The sequence below is a fragment of the Triticum aestivum genome, chromosome 3D, assembly GCF_018294505.1.
Source record: "Triticum aestivum cultivar Chinese Spring chromosome 3D, IWGSC CS RefSeq v2.1, whole genome shotgun sequence".
Lineage (NCBI taxonomy): Eukaryota > Viridiplantae > Streptophyta > Magnoliopsida > Poales > Poaceae > Triticum > Triticum aestivum.
In genome coordinates this window covers 585,065,571-585,077,912 of record NC_057802.1, presented here as the reverse complement: position 1 = coordinate 585,077,912, position 12,342 = coordinate 585,065,571, and the positions used below count along the sequence as shown (strand labels likewise).

Below are 12,342 nucleotides of genomic sequence, written 5' to 3'. Positions count from 1 at the left end.
CACCGAGCCAACAAGTTGTTATATTTGTTGATCATTTGCCCAGATATACAACTTATTGGCCGGATATGCTTTGTGTGTTGGTCATTTGGTCAAATTGGATATGCAAATTGCTGATAATGTTGTACTTTATGGAAAATTCGATTCTGAACCCAGGCTCAGCTGCTCCTGAAATCTCATCCATCTGCTCTGCTCACGTGTGGATGCACGCATTGTCTTGTATTCTCATCTGTATTCCTCTTGTATCAGATATAAACAATGTGTGGACCTTGGCCGCATTCATAGCGAGGGGGCGTCACCTCACAGCCGGAACAGGCTTGGGGCGCACGGCCCAGTGATTTTTTTTGTGCCAGCCTGAGCCGTCCGCCTTACACAGCCTCCATTCGGCTTTTCCAAAAACGCATTTACTCAGCCAGCAGCAAAATTTGAATCCCACGGCAGTCAACCCACACATGCGACACTGCAAGCTGACTACACCAGACGTGCCACCTGCCATCATCAGTACATGCATAATATGCTCAATCTACAGCTCTCCGCTGTCTGATGACATAAAAATACAGAGATGTGCATCTTCAGAACACTTCGACATAGTTCACTCAACTTTACAGAACAATTCAACGAAGTTCACTCAGCGTTACAATGGTACAAACTTCACGCACTGAAGTAACAAGCGTGGAGCATAGCGCACAAAAACACACCAGAAAATCCTCGGATTACAAATTACATAACTAAATTTGATTCTCACATCTAATTTCCTGCACCACCAAGTGGTCGTGTGCCTGTATTTCTAAGGTGGCTTTCCATTCCATAATTCTTGTCATTTCCCGGGCTTGTTTAGAGCATCTCCAACGGCCGCATAAAAATTTCGCGCCCAATAAAAGTTATAGCGCGCCACTTTAGCACTTTTAATGTGCCGGGACCAATATCGTTGTAGCAGACGCCCAAAAACGCGCGCCCAAAAAGCACACGGTGCAAATTGTGAAGCGCGCACAATCCGGAACCCAAAATATGTTGCGCGCGATAGCGTTTTACAGCGCACGCCCAAAACTTTTTAGCGCTACAGCATCTGCTGGAGCTGTTCGGCGCCCAAAAAAACAAAATTTTAGTGCACGGAGCTCTTTTTGGGCGCCTGTTGGAGATGCTCTTAGGTGCATCCCCTGGTCAAGGCATGTTTTTCTTTGATGACCTTCAGGATGGCAGATGCTACAGAACTTTGTCAGTTTGCTCAATCCCTCGTATGGTGCTTTCTGCTTGCTACTCGTCGGCCTGCTGATCTCCCGTTTCTTCTCCGGAGACGCCAGCCCTTGAAGTGTTATGACACTCACAGAAAGACCAACACTTCCCTCCGGATCTGCATCACCATTTGCTAGGAGTGCAATCTCTCCATTGCTAGGCAACATGCCTGCAGGCATCGCAACCTGGTGGTCCTCAAATCCCAATCCATCCCTCTTCTCCCCTAAAGGTGCACAACTCACCAGTAAATCTTTCAGACCAGCTGACATGTGCTTGAAAGCTTTGGCACTCGCATCGCCCATCAGAACATCATTCAACGACTGGTCTTTCTGGCACTGCATGAGATGGCCGGGCAGTATACCTTCACATCCTTGATGCACCTCTTGACAATGTGTTTTGTTGGTATCTCCTCCAAGTGAAGCACATCCATCACCCGCACACCAAAAATATGGTCCAAAAAAACCTGATCCTGTCAACCTAGAAACAAAACAAATACATTTAGATGCAAAGCACGATTGATGGCCGTCATATATTACCCTCAAGACATTTGTGTGACGACTAGGATCAGTCATTGGTTTTCTTGCTTTGTGCTATAGTGGCACTAGGAGAAAAGGGAACCCCTCCAGGAGTGCAAAACAGAAATGCATATACTTCAAGAAAGCATCGTTGATTGACCAAGCAATCTTCCATTGCGGCAGGGAAATTTGCATCGATTTTTGAAATAGTGCCTGGGCAAGGGCAACCCAAGTAATTTTCTGTTGGACATGCTGAAAACAACACTGATAATTCCAATAATTCCAATAATGGTCAAATGTTGCCTCTAAAGGAACTGAGCTCCAGAATACTCAAGTACAGTGGTGGTGGCCATGGATTCAGAACCTCAAGGTCATGTATCACCCCAGCACAATGAACATGAGGAATAGAGTATGACAATGGTACTGCAAAGAATGGTTGCATGTACTTTTTTCACAATGATGTAGCATGCCAAATCAATCGACCATGCAATTCCAAGTGGAGCTTTTAAGAACAGTACAAAGGAGCAGCAGGTAAGTTACCAGGTCTGTACTTAATGTTTTTCAGCAAGCAAATCAAACTGGCGTTTCTAGGTGCAGCATCAAATATGTTCAGTGTCAAGTGAATATTAGGTGGAGGAAGCACTTCCAGTAACATTATACTAGCATCAGGCTCAAGAATCAACAACTGTTGTTTGGCCAAATTCACAACTCTCTTCTTGCCTTGAATAATTACCTGAATATTGGCACATGTTGATTTCAGTCCATTGACTACAAGAACTTCTCTGCTTCCTTGATGTAGTTGTATCCTGAGCTTGTCTCCCTCACCATCAGAATATTCCAAATAAAATACCCAGATAATTTTCCATCCAAAATAAGGGGCTTGGTTGTCCTTCCCAGTGTGGTCTGATGGTTTTTCTCACTAGTTTCACCAATGCGAAAACACTAGAATTGCTATCCAACAAGCACTTGAAAACAATTTTTAACTGCCCATGGGCCAAGATCCCATGGTGATGACTCCCATACACCACTGGCAACAGAGAATTGCATCTTCATTGCAGAGCCCTCCATTAGACTTCCAGGAAAGTAGGGCAATAGAAGTTGAGCAAATTGTTTGTCATTAGCAAAATACTCTAAGAGAAAAGACCATGCAATTTCCCATAGTATAGGCTCGAAACAACACTGATAATTCCAGCTCGGCTCCCTGACACAGTGCACCTTCTCTCCCATCGTCATAGACATAGAATGGTTGTGACTCTTACAGTGCTTAGTAATGTACCAACTATTGTCGGAAGCCCGCAACAGCCGTATCAACACGGAGCACTTGCACATACAACACCTGCTATTCTCAGCTCCGGCTTCCTCTGCACACCAAAAACCACATGTCACGTCCAATGCATCTAATTCAGTTCTTCAGATCCGTTGGCCAACTGAATAACTCAATAAAGGAAAGAATAACTGAAGAACACAGTTCGCACCGAGCAGCCACAAACGATTTCCTGCATTGGCTTGGTCCTATCAGCGTTCAATCTTCTTACCATACCTGATCCCGAACCCAACCTCCCATGAATATAAATTGTAGAAGTCGCAGGCCTCACCTAGCTAGTCGAAACTCAGTCCCAGCTGATTTGATTATCGCAGGCTCCTGTGTTTACTTGTGAATATATTGCTTCAGCACACTCATCCTCGATGCACAGGGGGTTATGTATGGTGGTGCACTCCTCAGGTGCAACCTGAAGTTTCCATTGAGCGATTATCAGTTATCTGAAAATTCACAAATTGAGCGATAGACACACAAATAGCTAATTTTTGCTGCTGTCCATCCACACATCACACATGACCACGCATTTACGTTGCTCCATATACAGAATGAACAGAGCAGTGCAAGCTCGCAACATTTGAAAGATCATAATCCGTCGAAGGGATAAAGGGATCACCTTTTTGTCCAACATGCTGCTTCGGGGGTTGACCCTATCAGTGACTTGTGCAGACGAATTGGAGAAGCCTTCCGTTGCCGGCCCTGCTCGCCCTCAATCCATATGGGGCTTCCGCCACCACCATGTTGCGCGCACCGAGACCCGGCATTGGAACCCGCCGGTGTAGCAGGTTGGGCATTACGGCATGGTAGCAGGGCTAGGAGGGAGGGATATGGATGCTCAAGGCTGTCCGCGGGCAGGCGGAAAACACCTGTCAACGGGATCCATCAAGAACTTCAGCTCGCTTCTTCCATTGCCGCACCACCGTTGCAAGCACACGCCGCCGCAACGAGCATAGGCGGATCGACCCTGGGTAGGTTTCGGGAACCTTCTGACGACGGATCAGATTTTGCCTGATGTCCTGGTCCACGGATCAGGAAGGACCGCGGATGGAGGGTCGTCCCCTGCTACGCAAATGGCCCACACGTACGCACTGTTTCAAGCCGTATACACGACGTATCCACTTTATTCGGCGATGCCGTTCTGACGCGCCAGTCTGATTTGTTGCAATCCCGAAACATCAACGAACGCCAGCGATTTCGGGAGCAGCTGAGCTCGAGCACCGAATCGCTGCATTCGTACTTTATAGCTTTTTTTTATAGAAAGACTGTAAGGGAACCCCTACAGTAAAATTGGTGCAACAAACCCAAATTACAAGTACCATGCCTTGAACCTAGGTGGGTGGGAAGGCATCAACCCCTTCTCACCACTAGGCTATGCCTTAGTCTGCTACCTTATAGCCTTAGCCTTCCCGTGCGTGCAATTTGTTCTTGTAGTTATAGATTGTTTCAATTTGATGATAATTTAAAGTTGCAACGTGGATTCTTTCTTTTTTCGAAAACACTAACGCCCACACGTCTGGGCGTTCTCCAACTCGCCCACACGCCTGGATTGTCGTTCATTGTTTTTTGCACGAATCTTGACACGAAAAGGTGGATTTGGTGTGCCACGTAGGACGGGGCTAGTGTGTGGGCGTTGGAGAGTTTGCCCACACGCCCACACCACGCTATTTGCCAGCTGCGCTGTGTGGGCGAACTAGTTTCTGCCCACACAGCCACCACCTAGTTCATGCGCGTGTGGGCGAACTGCTTTTCGCCCACACGACACTCCTACATCGTGGATGGCAACTGCAGTTACGCGAACGTGGCAACTAGGTAAACACGCATGGGAACTGTAATTCTTTGCTAGACGGCAACTGCAGTTGCGCGTACGTGGCAACCAGATAAACACACATGGCAACTGTGATTAACAAGACATGGCAACTATGGTTGGACCACACGTGGCAAATAGATAAACACACATGGCAACTACTGTTTGACCGTATGTGGCAAGTAGTTAATCATACACGGCAACTACGGTTTGATTACACGCGGCAACTACCATAAATTAGACATGGCAACTATAGTTAACCCAAATAGATAGAGTTGTCATGCTTTTACAACTACACTTGCCAACCCGGATAACTACATCTGCCAACCAGGATGACAACTAAATCGTCATCCCGCGGGGTACCTAACGTAGCTGCGCCAGAACGTGTGGGCATTTTTGCTTCGTGCCACACGCGCGGGGTGGAGATGAGTAGTACTTGTTGGGTGTGTGGCACGAAGTAGCCGCGCCACACGTGTGGGCAATTCTAATGTCTGCCCACACATAGCCCATGTGGGCTGCCTCCTTTTCACACCACACACGATGTGTCGGCGCATGTCAAATATACCACACGTGTGGTGAATATCGGCGTCCTTCTTTTTAGGAAAACACTTGCCTTGAGCCGGCGGATCGCACGCGGGCGATCCGCGTCCTCCTCTCTGGGCGCGTGTTCTTAGCGTGTCTCTTTCTGTAATATTTTCTGCAAATATCACGTGTTTTAGAAAATTGTCTTCGGCAACAACTTAAAACGTCAAAACGTGGCCACCACAAGCGTCAAAACGCCCACCATTCAACCGTCGTGTCGCCATCACAAGCTAATAACAATTGTTTGGAGCTACCTTTACGCCGTGGAAGCACAAGGCAAAACTAAATTAATCACTAATCTTTCCATCATCGATGCGAAGCTGCCGTGAAGTTTCTCGCGAGAGAAACACGCACGAGGACGAAATATATAACTGACGACCGAGGCGGCCGGCCGGAGCTAGATACACATATACATCCCGGCGAAATATTAGGCCGGCGGGGCATGGAAGGCAGGAGCAAGGCCGCCGCGATGCCGTCGGAGCCGGTGAGGCTCATCAGCTGCTTCGCCAGCCCGGTGGTCCACCGCGCCGAGCTGGCCCTGCGCCTCAAGGGCGTCCCCTACCAGCTCATCGAGGAGGACCTCAACAACAAGAGCGAGCTGCTGCTCACGCACAACCCCGTCCACAAGACCGTCCCCGTGCTCCTCCACGGCGACCGCTCCATCCCGGAGTCGCTCGTCATCGTCGAGTACGCCGACGAGGTCTTCTCCGGCCAGCCGCTCCTTCCCGTCGACCCCCTCGCCCGCGCCAACGCCCGCTTCTGGGCCCGCTTTCTGGACGAGGAGGTACAGGCGTACAGCAACCGCAGTAATTCAGCACCGAGCTTTCAGTTTTCACTGTTCACTCGATGACTCTCCTACATGGTCATGCAGTGCAAGAAGCCGTTGTGGATGGCGCTGTGGACAGACGGCGAGGCGCAGGCTGCGGCGGCGAGGGAGACCAAGGAGAAGCTGACGCTGCTGGAGGCGCAGCTGCCGGAGGGGAAGAGGTTCTTCGGCGGCGACGCCATCGGCTTCCTCGACATCGCCGTCGGCGGGGCGCTCGCGCACTGGATGGGGGTGTTCGAGGAGATGGCCGGGGTGCGGCTGCTCACCGAGGAGGACCACCCAGCGCTGTGGCGCTGGGCGAGGGAGTACAGGGCCGACGAGACCGTGCGGCAGTGCCTCCCGGACAGGGCCCGCGTGCTTGCGGCCTTGGCGGCGAGGAAGGATCTGTATGTTTCCATTGCTAAGGCCATGGTTGCACACAAGTAGCGTACTGGTCAACGCTGCCGAAATCAGGCCTATGTATACATGTCGATGCATATCCGATGTTCTTGGAATAAAAAGAAGTGAAAAGTGCGTCCGCCGCCTCCTATGTTCATGCTTCTTATCCACTCTCACCCGTCCAAGTTGGATTTCTAAATAGGGCCGGACCGGTCTGGATGTTCGAATCCCATAGAGCAGCCCCAAATCGAGGAGCTCTCGCTAGGGATGGCAATGGGTACCCATTACCCATGTGCCCTGTGGGTAAAAACCCTATTAGGATAAAGGCGTGAGACAAAATGTTACCCATGGGGTATATAAATAGGTAAATCTCAAACCCATAGGGTAGAGCGGGTACGGGTATGGGATCACATAACCCATACCCGCATACCCATGTACCCTTATAAAATCTAACAAATATGGACAAATTACCTGTACACTTTGTCGTGAGTTTGTCAAGTTAAAATTTATGACTATCTGCTACTATTTATGATTATGTGTTGATGTTTTGATGTGTAGTTGGTTAAAAGGAAGTGTTGATTTTTATAGAATCTGTTGTTGTTTTAGATGTGTTGTTGTAAGTATGTATTTGTGTTACTATGTGTTATTGTTTATAAAATATGATTGTATGTTGTTGTTTATAATTATGTGATGCTCAAATTAATGTTATTCAAACATGTGTGTTTTTTTCCTGCGGGTACCCATTTACCCTGTCGGGTGACGGGTATGGGAAAAAATTATACCCACTAGCGGGTATGGGTACGGGTGATGGGTAAGCTCAAATGGGACGAGTATGGGTATGGGGTGACTCCACCCGTACCCAAACCCTGCGGGTGCCATCCCTAGCTCTCGCGGAGTTCGAATGTCCGCTACACTGGACTCTGATATCCCGAACCACCCAGAACCCCATTCAGAGCATGCGCATTTTCACAATCTGCCACTACTTCCACACCCGGCGAGATGTCCCCTTCGATCGTGAAGAGGGCGGGGTCCTCGTCTAGGGAAGACTCATTGTCATCATCCCTGCGGAAGGCGAAACTATCGAGCATCATCCAGTTTGGAACGGAGCTAGCGGCGGACATGGGAGTGGATCGGCGGGACGTACAGATTCTCTTCCTTCTAGGGCTTCAGTGTTGGATGTCGATTGCTGGAAAAGGGAATTTGCGATATGACTCACGCGACCACTAGAACTTTAAGGCGCGCGTTGCCGCGCCCACCCATTTTGAAGGTTGGATTACAGAGTCATGAAGTGTTGGTAGTCGAAGAGAATGAATTTAGGGTAGAAAACACACATTGCGGACCATGCATCTGACAGTTTGAAAGATAGTGCCACCAATACGTTTAGAGTGCATATACATAGTTTTGAATTGAGGCCATGAAATGCATGTAATGACAAGTTCTTACATACACGCAAGTTTATGTAATTAAACTGATTAACCCAAACTAACAACTCGAGGTGGTGAGAATAGAGCAATAATAACAGATATGCTTAGTTTGTTTTTGCACCCTTATTCATGATAGAAGGAAAGATACTTCCCCACTATTACTGAAGCAAAAGATGAAGTGGAGATGTCGAGAAACAGCTGAGTTGGGAATACAGAATCAATAGCTATTAGCAGACGTGTTTAGGTTTATGAGTTGATGTACGTTAATATAGGTGTTAATATAGGTAGGTGACACAGAACCAAACTTGTTTCAATAATTTCTTGCCAAAAGATTCAGTTTTGGAGACAGCTATCCAGAAGAAAAAAAATAGAGAAAACTGCAAGCATTAATACCTATCTTTCTTTCTATCTTTTTTTCTGCACCTAAAAAAGAACTTTCTTTATCTCGTGTCTCGTCATCACTTGTACTTGTACAGGCTGATGGTATTTTCACACTTGGAGGAACCTAGGCGGCCTAGGCCCAAATAAATAGGAAGACCACAAACGAGGTGATCGGGTGGGCCTATATAGGGACCGTGGCTGGGCCTATACGGCCCCTTTTTGCGGCTGATCGGCCCGACGAACGAGGTGATCGCTAGCTCACCTTCCGGAGCAGCGGCCCTGACTGCGTCTAGCGAACGGATTGTGGCGAGGTGAAAACGGCAAGCGACGCTCGGTGAGACATGGAGCGATCTGTCCGTTCCTATGGTTGATCCGATGGCTGAAGATGTTAAAACGCTGTGGTGGCTTGTAGGTGGTTCCGTTTTACTGTTTTGTAATGTGATACTCCCTCCGTTTCAAAATAGATTACCCAACTTTGTACTAAAGTTAGTATAAAATTGGGTCATCTAGGCTAGTTGTGGTGGCTTGGAACGAAGGGAGTACAAGGCTTGCCACGTTCATAGCAGGAGCTCCCATTTGGCGGCCTCAGCGCCGCCTAGGCTAGTTGGCGCTCGGAGGTGAGTGGTAGTGGATCGGCCCAGCATTATTCGCATCCAGCAAGAAATAAAAATCATCAACAATTAGCGCAAGAAAACAAAAGCATAAACACTATTAATTTACGTGATGTGGGGTTCAAACTCGCATGCCACACTTAGCACAATAACCACTGCACCGCGGTCACTTTGATGTTTTATATCCGAAAACAACGCTATTTCACACTTGTTTCAGTCCTATTATAAATTATCTAAAAAAAGGAAATGTTTTTTTGAAAAGGAATTCACATTTTTTCTAATATTTTGTCGATTTTGCAAAATAATTCACGGCTAAAAAAATGTTCACAAATTTAGAAAAAGTTGATCAATTTTGAAAAGATGTTCACGAATTTCGAGAAAGTCCACCGGTTTTTTTTCGCAGAGGATGTGTGCGCCCGTTTGCGGAAGGGTTTACCGTCCATACCTCTCGCCTGACGCGAGATGGCAGGACCGCTTGCCTCAAGCGCTTGCGCTATTGGTCCGGCCCAGCGCGGGGGGCATTAAGCGATCGTTTTTTCCTGTTTTCTTTTCTTATTTATTTTTAAATTTTATTTATATTTGAAAATAGTCTAAATATATAATACAACAATCCATTTACGTAAATTTCTGAAAAATATTAATCGTGCATTTGGAATATGTTAAACATGTATGTTTCTTTACTATATACGAAAAATATGTAACGTGTATGAAAGAAAGTTGACATCAAAATATATGTTTGGACACTGTTAACCATGTATGTGACTTTTTTTTAAATGTATATACAAATGTTTATATGTATTCCAAAACTGTATAATGGGTATGGAAAATAAAATAGGCATCAAACTTATATTTCAAAAAATATTGATCATGTATTTGAAACAATTTAAACGTGTACTAGAAAATGTGCCTGGTGTATATGAAAAATGTAGACTTGTGTATTTGGAAAAATGTTGACCAAGTATTCAAAAACATGTATTAAAATAAAAATATATAACGTGTATTTGAAAAAAAAGTAGAGTTGGTTAAAATGAACACATATGCTTCCTTACTTGCAGACTCGGGGTCTAGCACGAAGGGTGCGATAGTCAAGAACAGTGGAGGTCTGCCGTTCTTCTCAATGGGCGTCCAAACTAGTATTTGTAAAAGCGCAGAGGAAGCCGAAGGAACTGTAGTTCTTGTTGGTCTGAATGAACTGTCGAAACTGTTTGATGGCGCAATATTTTCTGAATTGGACTGTCTACCATTGGTTGAGGCCCTAAACTCTGAAACAACCAACACTTCCAAACTGTTCCCTGTTATCTGTGATCTCAAGGAGATTTTGAAGCACTTCAAATCCCAAATCGGACAATCTAGAAGTTCAGGCGACTTCTTCTTTCGTGCGGACACCCCTAGTGAATTCAGGGAAATGCTACATGGTGGTTGTAGCCTGGGTGTGTAATCACTCTTTTTGGTCTTTGATCTCAAAATAAAATAAAAAATCGACAATGGGGAATGCCCTCAGACCCCACCAGCTAGAACTCGGGATACATCTTGATTGATACAAACCAAATAATATATGTTTGGCTTAAGTACATCAATGCGATTAGATTATGCTGGTTAACAACCATGGCTAATCCCCTCAAAAAAAAAAACAACCATGGCTAACTCTACCATGGATACCCCACAACGGCCGAAGACAGACGACAAATTGCTCTTTTTTATCAGTTTTGCTAGAACTCATCTAGATGAGATTTAATTTGGTCTCATTCACCTTTTATAACCATTGGATGTGGTGCTATAAGATGCGTGTGTGCTGATATGGGTTGTATCCATTCTTGTTTTTCAGGTGAATGAGACCAAATTACGTCTCATCTAGATGAGTTCTAGGTACTCCCCTTTTTTATTGCATCGGATGCTCTTTCCACATGCATCCATCGAGATGCATACAAGTCCAGAAGCATTGACTTTGTATCCCCTTCCTCGTCGTGAAATGTGCTACTTCTGTGCAGCCATGGCCTTGGCAATGGAGACATAGAGGTTCTTCCTGTCCGCCAAGGCGGCGAGCACGCGGTCCCTGTCCGGGAGGCACTGCCGCACGGTCTCGTCGGCCCTGTACGCCCTCGCCCAGCGGCACAGCGCCGGGTGGTCCTCTTCGGTGAGCAGCCGCACGCCGGCCATCTCCTCCACCACCCCCATCCAGTGCGCGAGCGCCCCGCCGACGGCGATGTCGAGGAAGCCGATGGCGTCGCCGCCGAAGAACCTCTTCCCCTCCGGCAGCTGCGCCTCCAGCAGCGTCAGGTTCGCCTTCGTCTCCCTCGCCGCCGTCGCCTGCGGCTCGCCGTCCGTCCACAGCGCAATCCACAAAGGCTTCTTGAACTGCGCGCGCAAACATATAGCAGAGTCGTCGAGTGTTGAACACTGAATTGAATTACTGCGGTTGTTATACCTCCTCTTCGAGGAATCTTGCCCAGAAGCGGGCGTTGGCGCGGGCGAGGGGTTCGACGGGAAGGAGCGGCGGGCCGGAGAAGGCGTCGTCGACGTACTCGACGATGACGAGCGACTCCGGGATGGAGAGGTCGCCGTGGAGGAGCACGGGAACCGTCTTGTGGACGGGGTTGTGCGTGAGCAGCAGGTCGCTCTTGTTGTTGAGGTCCTCCTCGACGAGCTCGTAGGGGACGCCCTTGAGGCGCAGGGCCAGCTCGGCGCGGTGGACGACCGGGCTGCCGAAGCAGCCGATGAGCCTCACCGGCTCCGACGACTTCGCGGCGGCGTCGCTCCTCCCCTCCATGCCCGCCTGAATTTTCGCTGGGACGTATGTCTATCTAGCACTCAAGCTCCTCCCCTCCATGCCGCCAGCTATATAATTCGTCCTGGTGCGTGTGTTTCCCTTGCGACAAACTTCACGGCAGCTTCCCATCGAAGATTAGCGATACGTTAAATTAATCATGCCATGTTCTTCCACGCCTGAAAGCCCACCTTTCGCATCTCTAAGCGACAGTTATCAGCTTGTGATGACGACACGGCGTTTTGATATTTTTTTCATGGTATAATTCGTGTCCTATATTAATATCATAATAGGTCCGGAGATGGTGATTTCGGATCCCTCCCCTACGGTCGCGATACCACAGTTGCAGCTGGCGGCATCATCTGCTGATGGGGGCTTGGGGCAGGTGGCCTCGGCGCCCTCATCGGGGCTTGCCGAGGTCGAGTTCCCGACGGTGGAGATTGACTCTTCGGGAGGGGGGCCGAGGCTGCTAGCCCCGGCACCTACCTCCCCTATCGCCGGGCCGGCGT

At 48.0% G+C, this 12,342-nt stretch overlaps 2 protein-coding genes across 2 annotated transcripts; one reads left to right on the top strand and one right to left on the bottom strand.

The window, feature by feature from the left end:
* The first annotated feature begins 5,859 nt into the window (after positions 1-5,859).
* LOC123075644 (glutathione transferase GST 23) lies at positions 5,860-6,810 on the top strand. The gene is made up of 2 exons (XM_044498200.1): positions 5,860-6,233; positions 6,321-6,810. The coding sequence occupies exons 1-2, from the start codon at positions 5,892-5,894 to the stop codon at positions 6,699-6,701; spliced, it is 723 nt and encodes a 240-aa protein (XP_044354135.1). The 5' UTR covers positions 5,860-5,891; the 3' UTR covers positions 6,702-6,810.
* Positions 6,811-10,747: 3,937 nt separating this feature from the next.
* On the bottom strand, positions 10,748-12,019 carry LOC123075642 (glutathione transferase GST 23). Its single transcript, XM_044498198.1, has 2 exons — positions 11,495-12,019; positions 10,748-11,424 (listed from the first exon to the last, which is right to left on the bottom strand). Exons 1-2 carry the CDS (start codon positions 11,834-11,836, stop codon positions 11,044-11,046), a joined length of 723 nt encoding a protein of 240 aa, XP_044354133.1. The 5' UTR covers positions 11,837-12,019; the 3' UTR covers positions 10,748-11,043.
* Positions 12,020-12,342: the final 323 nt, after the last annotated feature.

Bases quoted from the DNA above. Each gene is read 5' to 3' on its own strand.
- LOC123075644 (XM_044498200.1), top strand. From the start codon at position 5,892: ATGGAAGGCAGGAGCAAGGCCGCCGCGATGCCGTCGGAGCCGGTGAGG. The intron at 6,234-6,320 runs GTACAGGCGTAC...ATGGTCATGCAG, and splicing joins CCCGCTTTCTGGACGAGGAG to TGCAAGAAGCCGTTGTGGAT.
- LOC123075642 (XM_044498198.1), bottom strand. From the start codon at position 11,836: ATGGAGGGGAGGAGCGACGCCGCCGCGAAGTCGTCGGAGCCGGTGAGG. The intron at 11,425-11,494 runs GTATAACAACCG...TTGCGCGCGCAG, and splicing joins CAAGATTCCTCGAAGAGGAG to TTCAAGAAGCCTTTGTGGAT.